General features: G+C 34.5%; 1 protein-coding gene across 1 annotated transcript; it reads right to left on the bottom strand.

The window, feature by feature from the left end:
• Window positions 1-832: 832 nt before the first annotated feature.
• LOC128232083 (syndetin-like) lies at window positions 833-27,085 on the bottom strand. The gene is made up of 26 exons (XM_052945432.1): window positions 26,968-27,085; window positions 25,258-25,335; window positions 24,531-24,632; window positions 23,105-23,176; window positions 22,607-22,731; window positions 21,841-21,958; window positions 21,579-21,614; window positions 21,289-21,371; window positions 20,562-20,703; window positions 19,721-19,864; window positions 19,319-19,448; window positions 18,486-18,663; window positions 17,413-17,511; window positions 16,517-16,607; window positions 14,992-15,183; window positions 14,354-14,457; window positions 13,786-13,877; window positions 12,642-12,733; window positions 10,839-10,865; window positions 10,234-10,350; window positions 9,564-9,661; window positions 9,204-9,300; window positions 8,046-8,204; window positions 7,071-7,291; window positions 6,742-6,832; window positions 833-4,176 (listed from the first exon to the last, which is right to left on the bottom strand). The coding sequence occupies exons 1-26, from the start codon at window positions 27,013-27,015 to the stop codon at window positions 4,063-4,065; spliced, it is 2,850 nt and encodes a 949-aa protein (XP_052801392.1). The 5' UTR covers window positions 27,016-27,085; the 3' UTR covers window positions 833-4,062.
• Between the last annotated feature and the right edge of the window lie 197 nt (window positions 27,086-27,282).

The raw sequence follows: 27,282 nt of genomic DNA, 5'->3' as shown, positions 1-27,282 counted from the left end.
GGAAATTAATTTCCCTTGTTTATAATGAAATAACCGCCAGGTGGCGATTGATAAGCACGAGGAATTCGTGCGAATATGAATGTAAAGGCATTCAGCTTTGGGGAACGGATCCGTTCACATCGATTCAATTGATTGTTAAATTTTACAAGAAAATGTTTGTGAAAGGTTTGTTACTATGCAATTTCATCATATGAATGATAAATATATTTTTCATTTGTCTTCAAAGAACAAAATCATAACATACATTTGTATAACTTGATAAAGTACGTATACATGAATCATAAAAATGATATGTTTTCTATACATCTTTGTTAAGGAGCTTATGGGTGATGAGGCCCGACATATAGTGGTACGGGACTAATCCTGTAAATCTGGATGACAAACGGGCAGAGGTTTCTGAGTTTTCCCCAGAAGGAGGGTTTTATCTCAGTTTTTCCTCGGCCAGTCGACCACGTCTGTAAGCTCATTTTTGTCAGGAATGTTGTTACCAAGAAATATTTTGCTCATGTTGCTAGTTCATGCTGTATGTGTTAATCGGTTTCCCAAGTGCTTCACTCACTGTGACTTCCAAAATAATACCATTGAAAAGTATTGATTTTGTTGTTTTCTATAGGAGGTTATAGAATGGTATTCAGGGAAGTTGTGTTTTCCTATTGATGGTATCATTAAGTTTTATGTTGATGGGGAGGGAAATCATCTTTGCATCTAAACGGTTAATCTAGTATGCTAAAGCTATGAAACAATCACTGTATCGTGTTTCTAATTTTCTCCCAACAAATTAAGGTCGCTGCAGCCTACTCCAATAGCACAATAAACAAACAAAAGAAAACCATTAGACTTAATGACATTTTTATTTATTAATTTATTTGTACAATTTTGACATACATTTATTGACTGGTTTTGTTTAGCACAGAAACATTTTTTTATGCAGCAGATTAACATACACATGCTTTACTAACTATTATATTGTCCTGTGTGTATATATATATAAGTTGTATATGTACATACTGAAAAGGTCATAAAATTGACTTAATTTTTCTCATTATACCTAGGGACCTGATGAAGATTAAAGTCGAAACGTGTTGGGAAAGCGGGAGTTTGTCTTTCCCTTTTTTGAATATTTACATATATACAGTGCAAGTGAAATACAAAATAAATATCAAGCAATTATCTGTATAAATCATACAAATATATGTGTAGAAATACATGTATAACATGCATAAAAAGTTCATAAGAAGTAATCTCTTAATGGATAAGATTATACATTAACAACTATTTCAGTAACTTTTCCATTATATTTGACTATTAAAAAGTATATCAAACATACAGATGACGTCATAATGTCAACTTGTTGAATGTCACTTTTGGGTCTTAAGACATGATATGTCACAATAATCATGTCACTTTTGGGTGATAACATGACATGTCTCAATAATTATGGCACTTTTGGGTGATTACATGACATGTTACAATAATTGTCACTTTCGGGTGATAACACATGACATGTCTCAATAATTATGTCACTTTTGGGTGATTACATGACATGTCTCAATAATTATGTCACTTTCGGGTGATAACACATGACATGTCTCAATAATTATGATAACATGACATGTCGCAATAATTATAATGTCCCTTTTGGGTGATAGCATGACATGTCGCAATAATTATGTCCCTTTTGGGTGATAGCATGACATGTCGCAATAATTATGTCACTTTTGGGTGATAGCATGACATGTCGCAATAATTATGTCACTTTTGGGTGATAACATGACATGTCATAATAATTATGTTAACTTGTTCACTTATTAACTAGTCATGTTAACAAAACTATAATTGCAACATTGCATGTTATATCTCACAAGTCGACATTAAAGAAGTTGATGGACCAAATCACCTGTACGTTTGATATACCCTTTTGACAACCTTTTCATTTGCCGACACTTAAAAACCAATTGAAATAATGTTTAGAAGGAAAGGGGTTCCATATTAGCCTTTGGCATTCTCCTCAATCATTTACTTGTACATTATATGTAATGTTGTATATATATATATATGTGTGTGTGTGTGTGTCTGTGTTATGAAATAAACACTGTTTAAACTGAATCATGTTCTTTGGGGGGTAAATGATAAAAAATAGTTATTTACATGTGTAATAAGCAAACATGATTCTCCCATGCTCATAATTTTGCATTGGTTCAAGTTAGCAAGCTCAATCTAGACAACCATACCAAAATACTGGACAATTTAACATGTACTGAATAGTTGTTGTTGTTGCTTAAGAGTTTATAAAGGTCTGCCCACTGCCATTGGCTGCATTCTGACATGACCCAGCTATGTGTCCTGTCACAACTTAAAGCATGTTTAAATGCTGAAACTGACTTGAGTTATAAGTAACTGTAACTCCAAGTCACACTTAAATAAACAAATTAAATAGTATAACAGTAATATTTTTAACTTCTATTCAATCAATGATTCATGGTTCAAAAACTATTTTAATAACTGAAATGATGCTTTTGGAATGTTTTAAAGTAAATACAAAATAAAGTTGCATTCACACACTTCTAACTAAAAAAATCATAATTCATCACATCACAATCACAAATTCAATATTACATGTTTCAAACAAGTACATATATGTCCAAAAACAGTGTCTGCAAACAACACTATTTATACTAAAACCACTACTATATGATTTCTTTAAGATTTTTAATTATCACTCAGAATAAAATCTAATTTACTTACACATCTTTTGTGATTTTTTTTCCAAATATGTTGTAGTAATCCCACAGCATAAAATCTAATTAATCTACATAGCTTTTGTGATTTCATAAAGATGTTGTTAAAATCCCTCAGAATAAAGTGTAATTCATCTCCATGTACATAGCTTTTGTTTAATCTACTAACCAATAATAATCACACTAACTAAGGCATTACACTGTCCTGTAAGATAGCCGCTACAATGTATGTGGAGTAGGAATGTATCATTGCATACTTGCATCAAATACAAAAATATTCAATGGCAGACATGTGAACCCTTCCAGCTAAAGTTAAATCTACCACTTTTGAGACCCCCTTGCTGCTCTTCCAACCAAAATCTACTGCTTTTGAGACCCCCTTGCTGCTCTTCCAACCAAAATCTACTGCTTTTGAGACCCCCTTGCTCTACTGACAAAATCTACCACTTTAAGAAAAACAAAATTGACCTTGAAATTGCATTTTACAGCCAGTGATGACATAAAATGTAATACAGTAACTTAGTGCTCTGGTCATACATTCCTGCATGCCCCAGATTTTACCAAAAAAAATGAACTAAACAAAGAATCATTTTTCATTAAGCAAAATTAATTAAATTTGATTTTACAATCATAACTCTTCAAAATGAGAATATGGTATTAAACAAGATATACCAAAATAAAAACAGACTATTAGGACAGACACAGAGAAGTTAGTTGAGTTTTAAAGCTGCACTCTCACAGATTGAACTTTTTTTGTTTTTGTCTTGGAACGAGCCATTTTATTCGAAAATGCATGGAAACAAGTGATATAAGTCTGCTGACAAAAATTCAGAACACAGATTTTCATATTTAAGTTCAGAAATTGATGTTTTATGCATAATGCTTAAACCATTAGTAACAATTTAAGACATAAAACATTAATTTTCGAACAGAAATATGAAAATCTGCGATCTGACCTATTGTCAGCAGTCATATATCACTAATTTGCAGATATTTACAAAAAAATTGGCTCATTCCAAGACAAAAAATAAAAAAGTTGTAAAAATGGTTAATCTGTGAGAGTGCAGCTTCAACTACATGTAGCTTTGGCAATGTCATTTATAAGTCTTGGCCAAAGTGAATGGCTCTTCACTGGAAGAGCTTTTGTCCGGGTGTTTTATACAGCTGAGGTAATAATGATCATTTATGCAAATCACTCTGTGCCTCCATTTACACTAAAATCCATGACTAATTTTAAAATTGTACAATTATAAAGTTTGGATGTGGACACAGCTCCCGGCAGCTATCAATAGTTGTGTGTAACCGCATGTAGAATGCATTAGTGCTATCTGCGTGGCTTCTCCATATCTTCTAGCATAGAAACCAGTTTCTGTTTTGCCTTCCTGTTTAAATGGTCCACTGCATTCACTAGCGAAGTCAACTGCTTAAAACTGTACTCCTGTAAAAAAAAGCAAGTCAAAATAAGACCAAATACAAGTAATGTTAGTTTCTAAGGCATATTTGTACTCAATTTTATAACCTGCAGTCTTCTTTAATATTTCCATTCTCAAAAATATTGTTTATTCCATCTGTCAAAATAAACTACTAAAAGCTAATTTTTGATTACTGGTAATATACTTAAAGCTAGTAAGTAATAATCTAATTTTTGATTAATAATAGTGACTTGCTGATTGTATTATTTGTTTGTGTGTTTATTTCTAATCAAATTAACGAGACCTACTTTTCAGACTGTGCCAAGTCTTAAGATAATTTTTTCCTGGTGAATCAAATTTTGATGGCTATCACATACAGTCAAAAAATAAAATATTACTTTATCCCAGACCATACCCCCCTCCCTCGAATGGATGTCCTTATAATCGCCATTCTTATTACACCTCCCAAGAGCATTAACCAATTAATTTACTGAATGTAATGATAGCAATACTAGAAGTGTGGCAGTAGATTTTCCTGGACATAAAACTACTGTTCAGGTATGTTGTGAATGATATTGATGCGGAAAATAAAACAATTATCTCAAAAGACTGCAGTATCAAATTTCTCTGATAAATATGTCAACAAAACATGGCAGCAGTGCTTGAAGACTATGGACAAAACTGTTTCAAATGCATCTAATGAGTATGAAGGTATAGAGAAAGGCTCACTTAATAAATTTTCCTAGATTTGTTTAATATTTTTTTGTATTTCATGGCAACTCATGTAAGATTATTTTTATCACGTGGCACATGCGTCGCTAAAACTGAAGATAAAATTCATTTTTGATAAAATAACATCAATGTTAAGTTATATTACAGTTGTGTTATATGTAAAATACATAATGGTTATATTACACTCAAAGCAAGTATAATGAACATAATAACAAAAGCTCTGAGGCCATGATTACAAACAGTCCCTTTTCAAGTCACACTCAGAAAAGAACTTTAATACCTGTAAATCACTGTGTATAGGACCCCATCATAGGTAGGACACAGGCAAAAAATATGTTTTGTTTAGTCAAATTTGAATGAATCGTAAAAATGGCAAAGGTTATTTATCAATACAGCAAATGTACATAATTGATAAAATACATTTTGAAATAGCAATGGTACAAGTGGTATAAAGCACGTAAATAGTTAATTGAAATACCCTATAAAGTAATCAATAAATAACAATCTAATTCTGTCATCCCGATTTCGCTCTCCACCAATGTCCTCAAATTATTTGTCGTAAACCCGAATTGTATAAGCAACTGACACAGACTCAGAAAAGCACTTTTATTACCAGATAAATTAGAAAGATTAATCTTAACTCTTTTTGTATTACTAAAAAATGTGAATAATTGTGCAATTTCGAAGTTATAACATTCAGCAAAACTCACATCATCAAAATAAAGTTACAATGATATAAAGATTTTCAGTTTTGCCACTTGAGTCTGAGACTTGAGAGTCTGTTCCTAATCATGGCCCTATGAACCCGATGCGAACGATCATCCTTTTTTCTCATTTTACTATAAGAATGTGCATCTTAATTGTGAACATGATTGTGTTTAATGTTGAAGGCCAACGATAGTTTTTGCATGCAGATATCTAGCAATTACTCTGTTGACAACAATACCTCTACTTGTTTCGAACAAAACAGTGCAAATAATTCATCGCTTAAATGATTTTTCATCTGATATATTTTTATATAAATTTATTTGACTTTGAAAGTAAAGATAGATGAAAGTAGTGTTGGGAATCGGTTTCAATTTATTATCGATAATCGGTTCCACTTGCTGAAGTAACTGATTATCAATTGTACAATCGGTTTCTGACAATGTTTTAATTTTAGTTTATTCTTTATTAGTATAAAAACTAAGAATTGTTAACAATGCTAATGATATGTATGTTTGAAGTTACTTATTGTTGTTGTTGATTCTGGCCATAATGTTAATGATAACAGCTGAATACTTCCGCATGTATAAATGAACTCAAAGGGGAAAAATACAGACATAAACCAAAGGCAAATAATGACAGGAAAGAAGAAAAACAACTTGCCAGTTGAATGGATGATTGATTATTACCAAATACAATTGATTGTCAGTGATATAAGGCCAAACCAATCAATTTTCGATTATAATCGATCATCGGAACATCACTAGCTGAAAGCTTAAATTAATTATTTTCAAGTACGTTTCTTGGTAGAAACCAGTAATAAAGGGCATGAGAAAGTCTTGGATGTGTGGCAGACCGATACCACTACACCAAAAGACCAATCTACCCTGGTGGAGTCTGAACCCCTATCCTTTTGGGTGAGAGATTAAAAACTATACTCCAAGACAACTCCCACCTTGCTGGGGTGGGGCAAACCCATAACCTCTTGGGTGAGAGGTGGGCACCTATATCACTAGACCAATCTTACCATGGTGGAACCTGAACCCAAAACCTCTTTGGTAAGTGGCAGACACAAATACCACTCCAACCTTGGTGGGAACTAACCCACAACCTCTTTGGTAAACAGCATATACATTTCTAAATTTGAGACATACCCTGTGTTCTGGGAGCCAGATCTCCAACTGATTCTCAGGAAAGTAGTACGCTTTAATGTATCCTTCCACATACTCACGGTCCGGAATTGGCCTGAAAAAGGGCCATAAAAGTAGTCCATAATACAGGTAATATTTTACAAAGAAATTAATCAAATAGTCTCTTACAGTTTTTACAAGTGTTCTGTATAGCAATGTTTTATACTAATTTTATCTGTTAAACATGTACTGTATATGAATGACTGAAAACTCATTTAAGCACTGTATTTTTGTTTGCGGACACCTTATAGAAGCTGAAAACATATATTCAAACACAAGATGTCAAAACAAACCTTAAGTCCACCAGTTTTTCAATATTCTTGAGGTATTGCTGAAAATCCAGCTGCATTAGGGCCCTGCCTTCTATGCTGCACTTCTTTGCGTTGGCATATCCCTCGACGAATGTGCGTGCGGACAGACGGAGGATCTGGTCCCAGAGGTGGTCATATGTGGCGCGGGGAACCGGCATTTGCTTGCACATATCGGCAAGCCGGGTGTCGAATGACATATAAGCCTGAAGAAGAGGCAACAATATTTATCTTAAGTGACCTTTGTTAATTTATTAAGAAGCAGATCTCTTTCCTTCAAAACATTGGCTTAATTGGTAACTGTACAAGAGATTTTAAAGAAATTTTGATTTTTGAAGTTTCCAATAATTTAAAATAAAGGCTTGTTTTACAATGGTGAATTCTGTACAGTTAATGACCAAAATAGATTTTGAATGTATTTTCTTAAATGTATACATTCAGTCAGAAATAGTTTATGCACTATGTGGTCAGGTATAACATCTTTCAGACAGTTTTGGATAAAGCTTTGATGAAAAGAGTAAAGACAATCATCACCCTAAATGTTTGCTCTATAGTACATTGATGTAGACATGATAGTATATAATAGGAATAAGACAATGATCAAATATTGTGGAAAAACAGTCAATTTCCCATGCCTCCAGGTGATAAATCCATTACGGTTTTCAAATATCTATTCTCACTAGCATTAAAATCATAAATCATGTATTGAAATTTACATGGTAACATTTCAATGAGATTTTTCCAATATCAAGCTATCTATACTATTAGGTTCCGTCTCTAAAAGTGTACTTTTCAAGGAGAAATTGATATTTCTGATGCTAGTTAATGAATATCAGTAGCGAGATCAGATCCCAAAATACATATTTCCACACAGTTTCATTGAAGAATATTCAATATTAAAGGAAAAACTTTAAATCTGCAGTAATTAAACACACAGAAGTTTGAATCACTGAATCCCACCTGCATAAGTACATCCACATATGTGTTATGCTGTGACATGATCTCCTTAACATCCCAACGCACAGTGGCCATATGTTGTAGCACCGTGTCGTACGGGATTACACGCAGGGACACGGACCAGTACACAGGTTTCCGTAACTCAGCTGCCATGTTCACTGTCTGGATGGATAGAATAACAACCCGTTAGAGCAATAATCTCAGATACCGCTGGAAATACAACAAGAGCACAGCAATTGGTTTAAACAATATAAATGTAACCTTATAACATTTACAATTTACAATTGGATGCTAATGCTTATCTCCCATGACATCAATGAAGTTGCCACTGCCAAGACTGTGACACCAAGTCTATGACAATACCTCACACAAGATAAATAGAGTAATGCAGAGCATACACAAACACTCCTGTTTCTGTTTTTTAAGTTTCACATGAGGCATAACTCCATAATTATTTCAGCCAGAGTCATGTGCTTTGCTATACATGTTTGTATTAACTTTGGCAACATTTGAAGCAGTTTTATAGTTTTTTTTAGTTTTATTAACAAATACAATAGACAATATGTCCATGAGTATACATTTACAAATAGAGAATTATATGCATTTAAGTAATCAAATGGTCAAATAAATCACCAATGATCATATAAATAAATATTCATGTTTCATGTCATAATAGAGACACAATATAGCATTATGTACATGTATATGACAGCGAGGGATCATTGTGTACATGAAAAACACATATTATTCATAGTAATAATGGTATTGGTTTCTAACATTAAATGCCTTATGTATATACATAGCTAAATTTCTATTCACTTTAACATTGTCCGATTGCATTAACTCAACAAACTTTGGTACATTTGGTCTAGTCCAATAATATTTACTAATATAAGTTTTTCTTAAATCACTATACAATGAGCATTCTAAAATAAAATGAAAGGTTTGAGGTTAACATTTTTGCAAGATGAGGACAACACCTTGGCTGTCACAATAGCCCAAAATTAACAGAGCTTATATGATTGAAGTACATATATCCTGAGAAAGACCAGTCAGCCTTTCTTATGCTTGAAAGAATAAGAGAACACAGTAGCCGCACAAAGATGAAATGTGTTATAATCTAGTTATAAGAGACAAATCGATGATGTCTATATAGTGCACCTGTGAGTAGAATTGTTGGAGGAAGGGCCTCTTGTTGACCGGGATCAGGGCCTCCAGGTGGGGCTGGAGAAACTCAAGCTGTTCCCCAAGAAACACCCTAGATATAGATAACAGATGTTGCTAAGAAACCAAGGCCCTAACAACTCAGACAACTGACACTGGAACTAAGATAGACCAAGGCCATGGCACTTGAAACTGGATGAACAGTCTTAAAGCTATCATACTTTCAAAGGAATTTTAAGGCATTGAAAGTCTAGTCTTGAAAAAAAAAAAAAATATAAAGTCATTAAACTTTGAGCTACTGGTATCAATTCACCAGGATATAAATAAAGAGTTGAAATAAGATCAGCGTCAACTTACAGTGACTCTGCTGCCACAATACGTTCTGGGAGTCCAAACATCCTCTCTGGATTGTTCAGGTCCACAATCGGGGACAGATGAGGGGCTGGGATTTTCTCCTGTATATACAAACACAGACCTTACATAACGAGGAGCTAATAATGACTTGACAACCACATTTTATTCTTGGAGGTCATACATTTTGTGCCTCAAAATACATCAACCTTAATATTTGAGCATCCGAATGCCCCATGTAATATCTACCTTGGCAAATGTATGTATATGTATATCATTTAATACCGGTAAGTACACGAGGTCACAGAACATACAGAATACTGAGTTTAATAGTTACCATAAAGGACATCAAAGGGCTAATGAAAGGCGTGTAAATATCATTACCTGCACTATGCTTTCTCCATGCTCAGTTAACAGGGAAATAAAGGTGCAAGCCAGCAAATTTTGAAACATAGTAAACCATTCTCCATATGAACATTACCACACATTTCCCTTATTCCTGTTTTCCACTGGCATAGCTTCAAGTAGGCACTGTAAGCCCTGGGTCACCACTTCTTTTCCAGAAAAAGTGGGTATTTTTTGTCTTAGATAATTATGCAGAATGACTTTTGCTCCCCCAGAATTATTTTTTTTAATTTCTGGACCAACTTAATAGGAGGGGACTCTTTTAACTCACCCTTTGTTCCAGGTCGTCAGAGGTATCAGATGCATCCAGATCCAAGATGAGGCTATCCTTTATTCTCATCAGTGTCGACTTCAACCGAATATTTATGGTTCGGTTATCCATGGACGACTGTAGTTATTTAAGTTTAACATGTAGTACGTATATTTGTGAATACATAAAATGACTCAACTATTCTTAATGTTACAACTGAATGATTTAGATGTAAAAACAATGAACATATTTTTGACCAGGCCTCAACTTTTCTGAATGTTCCCTAACGATTAGACAGATATAGATAAAATATATAAGCCAATCCTTCAACCATTCTCAAAAATCCATTGTAACGGTCCGCTGTAGGCTGCTGATTAGTGTAACGGTCCGCTGAAGGCGGCGGATGTGCGTTCATATTAATATTCCGTATAAAACGGAAGTACGTTCATACCGGATGTAAACTTGGTTGGTAATATGCAAATTAGCAAATCCCGGGCTATGTGAGAATAGAGAAGTTAGTGTATATAATGACCAGTGGACCCCTTTAGGGTCGAGCATGCTTTTCCCTGAAGGGATCTGTTGGTGTTTGGTGTTGCACGTTACACCATTATGTTGTTTCAACTTACCAAAGCAGATCCATAAAACAGGTACACCTGCAAAGAAAAGAAACCAATTTCATATAAATTTTACAACTAGAATTCCGCCAATCGGATGTGTTGCTTGTCCGGGGCACAATGGTTGCCTGGACCTTTGACCTACTGGCTCCAAAATAAATAGGGGTCAACTACTGACTATGACCAATGTGCATACCAAGAATCCACAACAAATCTTCATATGAAAATTGTGAAGCCAACAACGACGGCACAAAGCTCACCACATATCCATTCGTGTCCCTAATGCTTCACAGACTACACAAAAATTAGCTTATATCTTTCACCAACTGCTTCTAACATGTGCTATAAAGTGCTACATTAAAATTAAATAGAAACCCTAATCTCTCTAAAAATGAATGATTATACATAGAAGCTGATCTCGGAGCACCAGAAACATCTACTTATTCAACAAATAATAATTAATTCCTCTCCAAGTATTAAGAATAGAACAGTTTGTTTCATTACACAAACCATATTTATTTCATGCTTTCCAGTGGTTTATTGTAATATAACAGTGGATTATATCGCGATAAACTCTCCTTTTGAATAAGTGAGTTAATCAACATATTATTTCACTGTTTTCACAGAGTTTACCCATTTTATTGTAAAACTGGTAACATAAAAGCTTACAATGCCAGGAAAGTTGCAATTTCAAAAAATGTTTGTTTCAGAGTAAGATTGCAATATACAGTGGAAACTCACTAAACCGGACAAGGTCCGGACTGGGCAAAATTTCCGGTTTAGTGAGGATTCCGGTTTAGTGAGGATTTGATGTATGGAGTAAGTTTACTCAAAATATCAACTTAGTTAACCTTTAAAGGGAAGTTGACGTTTAGACGGAGGTTGAAACATGATTAAAGCACATGCAAAAGTGATAAACATAATTAAACATTTCTGCGTTTTTATAATCATCTTTTTTTCCAAGTCTTAAAATAAAACAACTCGCGTAATTTAATGCTTGTTAAGTATGTTAGATAGTTTAATTAATGAACCGCTCTAATTTGATTCAATCATAGAAGTCTTTAGATAAAACAACCCTCCAAAATGATCACTTAATAACCAATAACCGTTTCTAGTTCTTTATTTTCTGCAACAAACAAATTTAATGTTTCAATCAATTTTCTTTTCACAAGTTTGATTATCATTTGAGTATCACGCGGCAGTCAATCCACAGCGCAATCATCATTATCGATTATTGAGTTAACACAACATCACAGATGCAATATATAACGACGCGCCGGCTGTCAAAACAAAGTGACACGTGATTCGCGAATTCCTAATACACAAAATCATTTTGACATGTTTGAACAAATATACGTCCGGTTTTGTGAGGTAAAATTACGTTGACAACTAACAAATTTTCTCGATTTTTTGTCCGGTATCCGGAATTCCGAGGTTCCGGTTTTGTAGGGATTATTTTACATTGAAAATAGAAGGGGAAAACCGGGACTCTGAAAAAAGTCCGGTATCCCGAGGATTCCGGTTTTGTGGAGATCCGGTTTAGTGAGTTTCCACTGTATTTCACTCATGAATATCAATAGTAAATATTACACAAGTTTCTTTTTAAAAAAATTCTTTTGGTGCTCACTTGGTGAAATATATTGCATATCCAAATCTAAACCAAACAATTATCCTCAATGTGTTTTGTGAAAAGGAACATGAGCGCAAGTTTTATAGGGATACCTAGAGCACTTTTTGAGTTGCCACTGACACGAAGTTATGACATTACCTCAACTTTTTTAACTTTAAAAAACAGACAAGCTATTGATAACTCACAGAATACATGTAGAAATCAAAGAGCTGGGCCATGGACCACATAACATCGAAGGCCACAGGCTTTAACAGTCGCATCATCTGAATATAACGACCTGTAACAAAGAAACAAAACTAAATATAAAATCTGAAGACTCTTTCAGAACATGATTTTATTTGATTACATATATATACAAGCATGTGGGTGCCATTTTGTTCACTAAATCAAGGATTTTTCAAGTCCTCAAACATGTTATGTGACTTGCTCCACAAAAGTAACTTGTCACATGACTCACAGTAAACATTTCTACTACATGTGAGTTTCACATATTATCTTACATGACCCCAATTTCTAGAAAAATCTTATACATAACACGCTCAAGTATCTTATTGCTCAAAAACTCAACTTAACACTTGATTTTACTGAACAAAATGTAGTGTATTAGGATCTTTAAAATAATTTCCTTCGAAATTTTTAAAACTCTTTAAAATGTGAATATCACAATTTTTATTGTAGCAAAAATAGTAGGGATGTACGATGATGTTGATAAGATATATTGCAATTCTCGGCAGAAGCGAAACGTATCGATCTGGTCAACAGTACCAGTATTGATTTTTTTATATTATTTATATATACAATATAGTGAATGCATTTTGATAACTTTTGGCAACCTGAATCATCGATGTGTTTTACAATGAGGAATAAATAAAAGAAATCCACTCGAATAACATGGTGTTATATAACACTTGATGTTTTGTACTATTTTCTATGTTGAATTTATGTTAGTCAAAAAATCATAGGTATATTTTAAACGTTAGTACCGGTATCTGTTGTCAAACATGAATTAAGATAGCTGGGTGAAAAAAAAATAAAAAAAATAAGCATACATTATATAAATTATTCTTAAGTTCTTTGTTCTTTATTTAAAATGATATTTTGCGAGACTTATAACAATACCTGATCGCAATATTTGTTTTCGGAAATTCTCATCTTACTCAAAATACTTAATCAAGTTCTTAGCTTTTTCTTCTCATAAGCAACTCAACCTTTATGATTATCATTTTAAAGATGAACGAAAAACACAAACTTCTTTATATTTAATTATCATTCATATACATACTTTCAATTTAAATTAATTTACGAGTTAGCCTTTATAAGTTTTCTTACCAATGACCCTGAACACATTGAGCGAGGTATTTGTTACTATGGAAACATGCTTCTGGAAACTTCTGCTTCTGGAAAATTTCCTTTTCCCAGGCCTGAAAAAAAAACAATCATACAAAATTTCATAATGTCAATATTTCATCAACTTCTTGTGTCCAACCATGACCAAGAGTGAGTCGACACAAAGAATATTATTGTTAATATGGTGAAAGTCTGAAATGTTTTGAGAGTTTAGGGATCTTGGAATCTCTAGAAATGAACAAGAGTGCCATGGAAAAAGCACAAACAATTGTCTGTTATGTGCTGTCCAAACATTTGGGTGTATGTCAACAATAATTATTATAAGAATTTCGGCCTTGCTATGCATGTGCATATTTTGTGTCTGTCAACATGTGTACTAAGTTTCATTTGAATATCTTCAAGCTATAGCCCACGGTTAGAAAATGTGCACGCCGACGACGAAGAAGACCACAGTACCGACAACAACACCAAGCTTGGCTCCAATTTCCCACATTAATTTTTCTGAGCAGTGAAGTGAAGAAGAACATTTCTAACCATTTCTAGTCCTCACCTTGAATGTGTTTCTCCTGTGAGCTCGTCAATGAAATCATGTTTGAGCTCATCGGGCACGTCAGAGTCACTGTCACTGAACTCCTCCTCTCCATTACCGTCATCCTGAATTCACACATACACACAGTCCATGATTCAAGACATACATTTTTACATGAACATATAAAATACTTATAGCACTAGGCAATAACACTTCTTTAATTTTAGCAGAATTACAAAAAGGAAAATAACTCTATTATTCAGCTGTCACTAAACACCTCCCCTCCAATACCCTCATCCTAAAAGAACATGCAATAAATAGCATTACATATAAATGAATATTATAAAGAAAATAATTCTTTCGATGTATTAATAATGACAATACAGTCAATTTGCATGACATTGGAATTTAATGTTGTCCAAATCTTTCACATGCAAAATTCTACTTTTTATAGGAAGAAGATTGGGATCCATGACCACATTGTTATAATGAGAATTGCATTTTATCCAATCTGTATGATAGTGCATTAAATAAACCACCAATCAAAGTAAACTAAAACTCACTTCAGAATAGTTTGACCCAAACTACATCATTTATTTTTTAAACAAATCTATAAAAACACAAATTCAATAATATTTTTCAATCAAAACATTACAAACCCCTGTGCCAGCGAACACATCTTCATTTTCTTCCGACTCTGTCTGTATATCAAATGGAGTACTGTCCCCTGAAAACTCTTCAAAGTACTGACGCTTCCTGGAGGATTCAAATTGGCCGTTGTCCTGCTCTGCGAGGTTCTGATTGGCCAGAATCTTCTGAGAGGACGCTGATTGGCGCATGAACTTAAACTCCTGAAAAGAGTTTATATTTCAGGAGATATATGGTAATTAGCTACCAAATAACATATCGGTAACTGAATGCTTAAAAGTGGGAAATAATCATGAACTAAATTTGTTGTAAATATGTCAAAGGTAACCCTGATACACACTGGTCTTTCCCTTGAAAAGTTCTGCAACCTGAGAGCACATTTGAAAGCTGGAAACGAGATTGCCCAATGATATTTTTTCTTGCATAGTTAATACTTTATACTTCAGTAAAATTGTAAACCCTGTTATTGTTCAATTCACCAACTGCATACTGGTACATAGCTTTTACTGACATCAACGTCATGATGCGCAAAAAATTGAAGTCAACGTCAAGTAGTTCCCAAGAAAAGTCGCCATTATAAGGTTTTGAAATCATGCTTTATTTTGACCCTGCCCTTTTCAAACACCATACTTTTAATCATGTTTCATTATCCTTTAAAATATTATTCTTATATAGTGTGTCAGCTGTTAATGTGGGTTGTCTTATGTTGGCTGTTACACATTCCTATTATGGCAGAATTGTGATTCTATTTTCATGCATTCCACAAGGTTTAGAACGGGGAAAGATGACTCCACAAGAGAAAGCTCACAGCCATTTCCAAACCCTTGTAGACATATTAATCTGTTAACATTTCACTGAAGTATTGTGTTTGGAATGACTTATTATGTAAATGCAGGTGAAAAAAGTTTGAGGTTTTGGTTTCTTTACAGTTTGCTTTCTAAAGCTTAATCTCTGCAACAACTTGATTGTTGAGAAAATAAGATCTTTTTTTCCAGTCCATTGTCCAACAGTCAATGATGAAGAAGCTCCCAGCCCTCATTCTCCAGGAAAATGTGTTACCAGATATACATGATGTAAGTCATGCTAAGTCTTACCACAAGGTTGAGAACATGGAAAATGACTTGACCGGGCACAGCTCCCAGCCCTCATTCTCCAGGAACATGTGTTACCAGATATACATGGTATAAGTCACGCCAAGTCTTACCTCAAGGTTGAGAACATGGAAAATGACTTGACCGGGCACAGCTCCCAGCCCTCATTCTCCAGGAACATGTGTTACCAGATATACATGGTATAAGTCACGCCAAGTCTTACCACAAGGTTGAGGACATGGAAGGATGACTTGACCGGGCACAGCTCCCAGCCCTCATTCTCTGGGAACATGTGTTACCAGATATACATGGTGTAAGTCACGCCAAGTCTTACCACAAGGTTGAGGACATGGAAGGATGACTTGACCCGGCACGGCAGCCAGCCCTCATTCTCCGGGAACATGTGTTACCAGATATACATAATGTAAGTCATGAAAGGTCTTACCACAAGGTTGAGAACATGGAAGGATGACTTGACCGGACACAGCTCCCAGCCCTCGTTCTCCAGGAACATCTGTAACTCATCCATTTTGGCCCTTCAAACAGAGTAACAACTTGTGTATTAAATCAACAATAGAGCAAAAATCCACAGTTCCATGATGGTTTAAATCTTGGCTCTTGAAGCCATATCAATTTTATAGTTTTATCATTTTAAGTTTTAGCCCACTCTCAGGTCCAAAATAAACCGCAGCGTGCACAGGGTAAGGGCTCAATTTCAAACAAGTCATTTTTGAAATGACATAATGTTGACATAGACTTTGGCACGCTATTTTGAAAAAAATGCAATTACATGTCATCTTTTTAAGGCAAATAATTCACAAAAATTTTCACTTCATGAATACAAAAAGCATTCGCTCCTGTCTATGCCGCTCATATAAACATATTAATATATAATAATAATTTGATGCTCACTTGCTGAATTATATGACAATCTTACACTGACACATACAATTATTCTCTATATATCAATTTATCTTGTTTATAGCATGGTGTTAAGCTAAAAATGTAGTATCGTTTTGTTGGTGAAACAAAAGTACCCGGAGAAAGCCCACTTGTCTGCACTGCTAACAACAAACCAAACTCAAATCCCGGACCTGCCTTGGTGAGAAGCAGATGCCCTAAGCACTTTGATCACCAACAAATCTTATACCTGATATATACACTGCAAAGTTCATCTAATTTAAGTATTTCAACCTACAAATATTTTAAGATCTCAAAAAACATGTACCAGACTTGAATAAAGTTATTTTAATCTATAACATGTACAGCATATGGGGAAAATGCATGTAGCATAAATGTACAATATTCACACGTCAATAGTGACATACAATAGGCTCTTACCTGTGGTGGTTCTTGAAGTAATTGAGGCTCTGTTGTTTAAGGGAGTCCTGGAGACCCTCGGACTTGCTCTCACAGAAATACTCCCCAATATCTATCATCCTACAAAACATTTAACAATGTAGTAATATTTAGTAAGTAGATTCTACCCTATTCAAGAGAATCAATAAGTTCCTTGGCAAATTAATTTTAGAAATATTGTTGCCAAATTTGGTTTAAATTGACAAAAAAATATAACGGTATATTTCTATATCATACTAAGATGATGATGATGATGATGACATGCGCAACACAAAATTTTAGTCAAATAAAAACATAGGACATATAACGTTTGTTGTTCAATTCCTCCATAAACAAACAAACAGCAATAAAATAATGCAAATTCACAATGATTTTGAAAACAAGAACAGTTGTCTACCCCAATGCTTGTCTTGTTCTATTCCACCACATTTGTAGTAGGGAGATATGGTACAGCATTTGGGTGTTGTGATGATGAGGTGCACATTTTACCCAAGTTTCATAATCCTTTAAGGGTATAGCAGATATGGAGCAGACATGAAATCAATGACTCTAACCTTTGTCCTTAAACTGCGATCCAGCTTGAACAATGAGTGCATGAAGGTCTTTAAAGACTCTTAATATTGTGAATATTTGACCTGAGTTTCATGAAAATACTTCAAGGGGTTGAGAAGGTATGGAGAAGACACAAAATCTGTGTCTGTAACTTCTGTCATTGAACTGTGACCTTGACCTTGACTGGTGAGCATGGAATGTGGGCTCTGCAATTTGTCATGATGTGATGAAGATTTGAACTGAGTTTCATGAAAATCCTGAAAGATGTTATTAAAGGAGATATGGAGCTGACATGTAAGTGTGACAGACAGATGAACATGCATTTGTGCTAAAAACAATATATCTCTCCCTTCATAGCATGCGGGGAGACATAATTACAGCATAAAGCTGATGTATCGAGGAGTGAAAGCTAAAATGCTATAAGTAACATTTAACAATGAATTAAATAGAACTTCATTTCTTTCACCCCTTATACATACTACACTTAGTAAAACACAGCCTACCTGTTGACAATGTCAAGGAACTGTATAAACTCCTCCAGCTTGTATTCCGAGAGGCTAACAGCGAGGATGTAGGTGCGCACCTTCTGTTGCACGTCCTGCCAGATACGTACTCGTCCGTGCTCCAACTTCTGCTTTATGTACATAGCAGTCATTTCTTCACCAGAACGTGCAGCCTCATCTAGAGATAATAACCTTTTATAGAAGTATGTCCCTAAATCAATTCACATATATTTCAACACATATATCTTTGCTCACCAAAACGCACCTTTAAGAAGGATTCACCTTGAAATAATTATACCTCATAATTCCGCAAAAGGTAAGGCTTAAGACCAGGCATGGTGTGAAACCCTCTGATAGCCACATACATATATCTTTCTCTAAGATTGTAACTAGCTCCTGTATTGTGTTAAAATGGTCATGTTTCATATGACCTGCTATTGTTACTCCTCATAATCCCATATAAGGCTTTCCAAAAGCCCACCAGATGTGGCGTGAAAATCTCACAGGTTTTATGCTTATATATTCCACATGAATTGCCCCCACCTTGCTCCATTGTATTAAGATGGTTGTGTTTCTCATGCCATACTATGGTGACTCTTCACAATGCTTTACACAAGCCTGAACCGACATATATATATCAAACTATAATTCCACAGGTCTAGTGGTATAGGTATCCGCCTTTACCAAGGAGTCTCTAATGCTCTCTCAAAATAGACAACAGAACTGGTTTCTACCTAGGAATCTGATTCAAATGGGGTTCTTAACAGCTTTCAGCTTTCATATCAATAGAATTTTTAGAAATTAGTATAAACTAAACTATAATTGCCCCAAACCTTGTGACACTGTGTCAAGATGGTCGTGTTTCTCATGCCAGCGAGCTATACTATGGTAACTCCTCATAATGCTCCATAAGGCCTTGCACAGCCCAACCAGACATGGAGTGAAACTCTCTATCGTCACATGCTGGAAAAACAGAGCTTCACTTTTATATATGTACATCGTTTCACTCAATAATTCATGATGAAATATTGGCCTGCATTTAATGGGTATTGAAAATCTAAATTGTTTTCTCCTCATCCGATGTAACAATAAACAACTAACAAGATCAACTACATAATTTCATAGCTTTATAGAATAACCCCTAACATATTTATAGGGTATATATACATTTTTTGTATAATATATACATGCCATTAAATCATTAAAAAAATATATTATATACTGGTTAGTTTTACCTTGCAGAGGTCAGAGAACTGCATCTTGTTGAAGTTTGTTTCTGTGCTACCATGGTTACACAGCTCCACATAACCAAGGACAACCTGGAAGGCTGTGTTGTGGATTGCACTGGTGAAGTGCAGGTGCAGCTGGTCCAGGGCATTCTGCAGGAACAACAAAACTCATACATGGCTGAGACAACTTGGGGGATGGGGGTATGGTTTTTCCACATCCCTAATGCAACTTTCTGGCTAGAGACCCCCATTTCCAACTTGCTGTGAATCGCTTGTACCCCCAAAATAAATTTATTTTGAGTAAAACAGTTATATTTGAACCCGTTTAATTTATCAGAGGCCCCCAATTTGTCATCAATACAGGTCCCATGACTCATCTAAAACTTGTGATATTAAAAGCGAGTGGGGTTTCATGTATTTTTCCCATTTTGGAGAAGAGAGATTGTTAAAATGACAGGAATGGGAAATAGTTCTGGCATCATTGACCTCCAGGTATCAAAGTATACTTCCCTGATGGTATTCTTGTTGAAATCTGATCTGTTTATTGGTGTAAAAACTGTATGTTCTCCATAAACAAGTGTAATACAAAAGCACATGTTTGGCTGCAGTTTTTCATAAATATTAAATAAATATAACACACACATATAAATACATCTGTCAGGATACATCAATTGAATTTCCAAATCAATATCTAATATTGCTTTAATTTTTTTTAATAGAATTTATTTAAATGTTACCATTACTTTCCTTGAATATTTCAGGAAAAACAGTACATTTCACACTTGCAAAGTGAATGCATTAACATTTCGATGGATCGAATGTCCAGACACAAGTCATTAAACAATACCTGTCTCTTCCCCAGCAAGCCGTATGCAGTCTGAACCTTTTCATAGTGTGTCTCATCAAACTGACTGCAGGTCCGTGACAGGGCAAAGTCCAGCTGCTCCTCTATCAACTCAAGGGTATCCGACAGTTTTGAACTCAACTCACTGTAATCAATAAAATATATCTTCACCATTCTAAAGACTCTCATAGTGTATATCGTGAAAGTGACCTAAGCATACATGCCATACATGCATAAGGTTTGTCGAAGTGTTTGAAGAAACTAAACTCTCAATCAAACTCTGGTAAAAGAATGAAGGCGGACCTCCTTAAGAGGTGTAGATTGCGCTAAGTTTCATCGCAAATGGTGAAGAAATAGTGAAGTTATTCTTGTTTTAAGTCTTCATTCGAAATAAAATATTGCCTTCCGACGTAGCATTTATGACGTAATTTATCACGTGGTATACACACACTGGACTTGGTATCCTTCATAAGAACCATTGTTTTTGACATTAATTCATCCTTTTTGGAATATTAAAACAATTATATTTATCATTAATTGTGGTAAATCTTATATGGGAATAAGAATGCATCTTTAATTGAATGAGGACTTTGATGCTAGGGCAAATAGAAAAGTCCTCATTATTCTTTGAATAATCGAACTAATACACCATCAAGAGACCAGCTCCCCCTTGCACATCTGCTAGAAAACTTGCATCTATAGTGACATGTACAAAAGGTGTTTCACCTACCTGATGCAGTTGTAGTGTTTAAGCAGGGCAGCAGCTTTCTGACACTCCAGGCAGAGCTGAATAGCCCCGCAGAAGTCTTCTTCCTGTAATTGGACAATAAAATAAAAACAGTCAGTGAGATACCCATCCACAGTATCATTGTCACAATATGCACATATTAGCTAAACTTATCAAGAACACTTTCGAGTTATAACTAGACTAAAACTTAAATTTTAATGGATGTCATTTTTCATTGATACTGTGTAGTTTGAACAAACATGAAGTACTGAGGTCATCAACCTAATACATACCACCAGCATTTCACGCAACCTCAGGTCTGTTCTTTGCTGGAAGAATATATGAAAAACATGTAAGTGCAGTCTTATTTTCCACCAATAATCATTTTTTTCTGTGCACTCAATATCCTAATATAATTCTGTATATATGATTTCAATAACTCTGGTAACTCTGGTAATGGGTACAGTAACTACTACTTAAAATATGCATGTCAATAATGCATGTGTTGCCTTGGTTACGATGTTTTAACTATTTAAAAATCAGCTCGAAACTTACCAATGTCTTGATTGTTCTAATTGATTTGAGAAGGCCTTTTAGTTGCTGTCGTTTCCGAACATTAGCCAGCAATTGTAGGCTCGTCATTGTGAACTTGTGGCTCGCCTCAGACAACTGACTGGAATTAATCAAATGTTTTGATATAACAAGTGTTTATGTTGAGTCTTAGTAACTTCATTCTTCAATTGACTAGAATAAAACACAATGAATATCAGCTGAAAATGCAAGGATATTTAAGAGCTATCCCATTTAAACAGGAGGCACATTCCAACTGGATATTCTTCCTTTAGTTTGATTAAAGTGAAAAAAAACACTCTTGACATGGGTTGAACAACAAGCATTCACAGTGACACATATACAGGCGTATGCCTATTAAAAAGACTGATATAATTATGTGATACAGGTGAAACTATTAGGCAAGGTGTGCAGGTCGACCATTTTAATGAACCACACTATACAGCACCTGTTGCAGAGTCAACAATGCTTGATTCACTTCATCCCAAGATGTTTTACATCATCCTTACAATCTTTGGCAATATTTTTTTAGCTACGCCCCTGTAACTGTGTTTTCAATATGTATTCATGTATAGCAGTACTTCAACTGTCTTATTATTTAGCTAGCTTTTATAGTGACAACTTAGTGCCCCCCCCCCCCCCAAGTTGTTACATAATGTACGGCAGCAATATCATGACAAAAACATGTAATGAAGCCTGACTGAAAAAGGGTCCGATTTCCAATTAAAGCAAACAAAATCCTGCTGTATACCTCCTGCCATTTTTGCAGATGATGGTTGCAAGCTGGAGGGTTTTCTGGAGCTCCATTACACGCTGTAGCTCTGCAGCGTATGCTGGGTGATTCTGTAGCACCAGCTCCGATACCTTTTTTGACACCTGAAAGTGAAAATCTGAGGTCTGGTCCAATGTGTCATAATCATGATTTGAACTCTGGGGTGCTATGGTCTATTCAAATACTAAATGTATTGGGCTTTGTAATTGCTAATTTTCATTGGCCCAAATGGATCAAACTCAAACCTGTGATTTTAGTCTTTAGCAGATCACAAGACTCTCAGCAGTAAATCGAGACTATTGTAAAATATAAAAGTTTATGGCATCTTTATTAATTTTATCATCTAAAGCCTCAAAGTCATAGAATTACAATTAGCACTTCATTCAAGAGATTGCCACTTTTTTAGTTATTTTTTTGAAAACACTTAAACATAATACATGATGATATGAAATGTTTTGGTGGTGTAATTGCTCTTACAGACTGAAGCTGACGTCGGAGTCTGTTCCTATCATCATCAACCCTCTCCAGATCCACCACCTCCGGCAGTTTCTGAAACCCAACAAGACATACAGGTAATTATAGCTCTATTTTTATCATTCCTTCAACTTTTTTTAAACATTCACAGAAATCTTTTAGGGTGTAACCCCATTCCCCTTGCATACCCTTTTCTCCTGTACAGATTTTGTACTTGATCCCTGAGGTTACAAATAATTATAATGAATTGGATGGATTGTGTACCAAATACAAGCCTTTGTTTATTGCAGAGGTTTCAGCCTACACTTATGTTACCATAGTTGCATGAGCTGAGACATACAATTTTGAGCCTTAATACTTACATCTGCTACTCTTGCTTTATTTCATATTTCAATGCAGTGACATTTCAGGAAGAAATTGAAGATTTCATGATGATATCATTAAGATAACGATGATAATATCATTTTAAGATAAGGAAAGATATGCATTCACAAGTATTACCATAAGTTGCAAATTTTTACATGCATGACATCACAGTGTAATAAAAAAAACTGTATTAAAAAACTTGCATAATGATAGTAGCAATATTTCTGACTTTCAAATATAGATTTTTCGCTACACTGAATCCTTATAAATCATAAATTTGATGATAATTTTTTACACAATTGGGTGTTTGGAAAAAAAAGTATGACAAAAAATTTGGCTATCATAGAAACTTGGGTTATGTAATTATTTTAAATATGTAAGAAAATTATGCAACTACCTTTCCATTCAAAGAGAGATTGTTCATTGTTCACATTCAAACTTTCACTACATGTATTTTCAGTATTTTTTACAATTATCATTTCATTTGTATGAAGTATATCTAAAGCAGGGTGTCATGGCTCATTTATTTTTTTAGGATTATTTTTATGTACCTTCCAACTTTTGGTTACATTAAACATTTTAATGGTTCTGAAAACACTACAATGTCATGCCATGTAATAGCTGCTCACTGTAAATAAGTACATGTACTAGGGTTTCAGCTAAAGAGTTATGGAAGGGTGCTACACCCTGTCCTTTTTGGTATCACCATTCTGCCCTCTAGAGTCCACAAAGTGCACCCTTCTGCCCTTATAGAATTGAATTCTTAAAATACGAATCAATATTTATTTTGCTTTGTTTAAAACTTATAATGAAACCTTATAATAACCATATTAAACACAATTTCCAACAGTTTCTGTTAAATTCATGTTTAAGTTATTCACAGCATGATACAATGTACCCTTCTCTCATGTATCATCCTGTCCTTTTTCTGCCACACCCCGTTATTTATAAAACCTGGCTAAAACTCTAGAAGTATCCATAACATATCACCCCGATAAGGCTGTAAGTCATGGTAAGCAGTAGATGTGAGGACTTTTCAAATCTATAAGATCATGACACTAACCTCCAGTTCATACTGGCTGGCGTCTACGTCTTGGTAATATTCCGGATCAATCTTCTCCATGATCTCCCGATCCTCCTGGGGGTTACTCTGCAATACCTCATGCTGTAATACAGTCATAAACAATATACAATCAGGTTACAGGATTCAAACCCTAAATTAATGATGTAATTTGTGTGCAAATAACTATTTTAATTTTTACAAGTTTGGTTTGGTCAGAAATATTGAGACTTCATTTTTAAATGCCTTTCTATGTAATGGTCCTGTAGCTGGCTCAACCTGAGGCTTATTAGTTATAAAGAAGTAAGGTACTAGCAAGCAAAGTGACTAACAACCACCAGGACTTCCATTAAAGGAAGTTTGGAAGTATATTACTCCCTAGAATTGGGCTAAAACTGCCTTGGAAGTACAAAAACTTCCTTCATTTTTTTAGAAAACTTCCAAAGTTACTTTTAAGGTGACATTTTCAATCAGTCTTAAATAACGTGAATTATTATGAGATAAAATTGGGCAAGATAGTTGATTTATTTTTTTTAACATAAATTTGAAAAAAAGTTGAACAATTGCTGTGTTCGAGAGACATAAACTTCCACATTTCAGCGAACTTCCAATACTGGTGGTAGGAAGTTCATACTTCCAGTTTCAAATTGGCCCCTAAGTGTAAATCTACTCGAAACTTGTACATGTATTATTTTTATTGTTTGAAAAATGCAATTATCAATCAACTTACTTTATATTTGGCTACTGCTGGTTCACCATTGAACAGTTCATGGCTTATATTTTCTTCGATGGGTGATGGCAGGGAGTCCTTATGGAAACAAAATTATGCATGTATGTGAAATGAACAAACTAGAGGTTTGTCTTTGACACAAAAGCATATACCTCTCCTAACATTAACCCTTTCTTTGAAGAACTATACTTGTATAAACAACTTAGTGAAGGTTATGACACTAACTCAAATACTTTTAAGATAAGTGTAATAATTTGGTAAAATCCATGCTATACAATGTGTATGCTTACTTCTAATTATGTCAAAGGCCATAACTCCTGCTTGGCATAGGCACAAACAAAATCCCAGACGCACAACAACAGACTCTATCTAATATTCTTAAAGAGATAGAGGAGACAAAAGATTCAATGCTTTGTATATGCACTTTTTAACTAAGTCAAGGCTGAGAGTAGGATTACACAGAGAAGAAACCAAGCTATACAGCATAAGTCAGTCTAAATATGCTGTCGTTGGTTGATTTTATCACTGATAATAATTAGATCGATATGAAGGCGCGCTTCAAGATGTGTATGCCTTTACGAAAATCGTCATAACTTGAGTATTAAACTTGAGATTTTTACAATTTATACACCGATATAAAGCTGAATAAATTACCTTTCATTTGATTTAAAATGTGCTTATGAAAAAAATTGCTTGGTGTTAAAACCATGAGTTAAAATAGCCGTTTAATGAAAATCGGCAGTACTTGACCACCAGTGTTATTGGTCCCAGGTCAAGGGCAATAATAACTCTACTCTTACTGGAGTTACAGTTAAGATGTTGAATGTAATTGTGCATAATTCCAGAATTTAGAATAACATTGGGTATCTCACATTATCAATGAGTATTTCAAGTCATTTTCATTTTAATGGAGTATCAAATATGAAGGGTTGTCTTTTATTAGTGTGACTTAATAAAGTCGAAACACATTGGCTCCAAATCGCTGGACTTGATATCTTCTAGGCTCAAACTGAATTAAAAGGACCATATTTTTTTTACCTGGTATATGTTTATACAAATTTGATTAGAAGACTCCATTTATCGAGGGAAGATTTTTGGCCACAACATGCTGACAACATTCTTGTCTAGTTTTGTGATTCTGGCTCACACCGTTGTAAGTTCTACAGGTTATTTTATAATTGCTTCAAGGATCATAACTCTGCACTTACAGGATGCAGCTAAAAACCGTGTGCATAAATTAATATGTTGTTTAACATTCCAGGAAAGTCTCATCATTTTGGCTCATATAGGACATGCTCATACTTAATGAGATTTTCGCAACACAAGATATTAAAATGAATTGACAGACAGACAATCATTGCAACATGTTGGTCTTCAGTAGAAAAGCGAGACAACATTCATTCAATATTCCAATGAAAGCTTAAATAGGGCTTAGGCTTTCTGAACAGGACATTATATAACTAAACACTATGTAATCAACAGGTATTTCATTTTTTTGCATAAATTCAATGCTTAGATTAAGTGAAAATTGAAAATGTTATTAAAGAATAAGAAAAAAAAACATTTCAGAACCAAAACAACATAAAAATCACATAATAAATAAATTGACATCCGAATTTGTACGTATCCGATTACTACACCCTTGTACAATAAACATATTTGGCATTAATGTTCGTTCCTTTTAAACCCGTTATATGAAATATTTGTTACCTGCTTTCTTATGAGTGATTTCAGTTTGTTTTTTAAATCCATGTTCATAGAATTAATTGCTTTTTTGCCATTTTATGTTTACCAACTCACACCTTCTTATTCGTACTCATTCATTTTGGTCCCGTTCAGGATTTCGCTCCACGCAATCAAAATTGGGTGTAGAGGAATAGCAGGATATCGATATCAAAGAGTTTTGAAATGTACGCGTGATAAATTGTATTAAACGGGATGCTGCAGATAATCAATAGTCGTTTTCTTCCTTTAAACTAAAATTGCACACGCGGATGTGACCGTGAAGAAAGTTCGGGAGCGGCA

The sequence above is a fragment of the Mya arenaria genome, chromosome 4 (assembly GCF_026914265.1).
Source record: "Mya arenaria isolate MELC-2E11 chromosome 4, ASM2691426v1".
In the NCBI taxonomy this organism is placed as follows: Eukaryota; Metazoa; Mollusca; class Bivalvia; order Myida; family Myidae; genus Mya; species Mya arenaria.
The sequence above is the reverse complement of the archived record's forward strand: the minus strand, read 5'-3'. Positions and strand labels throughout refer to the sequence as shown.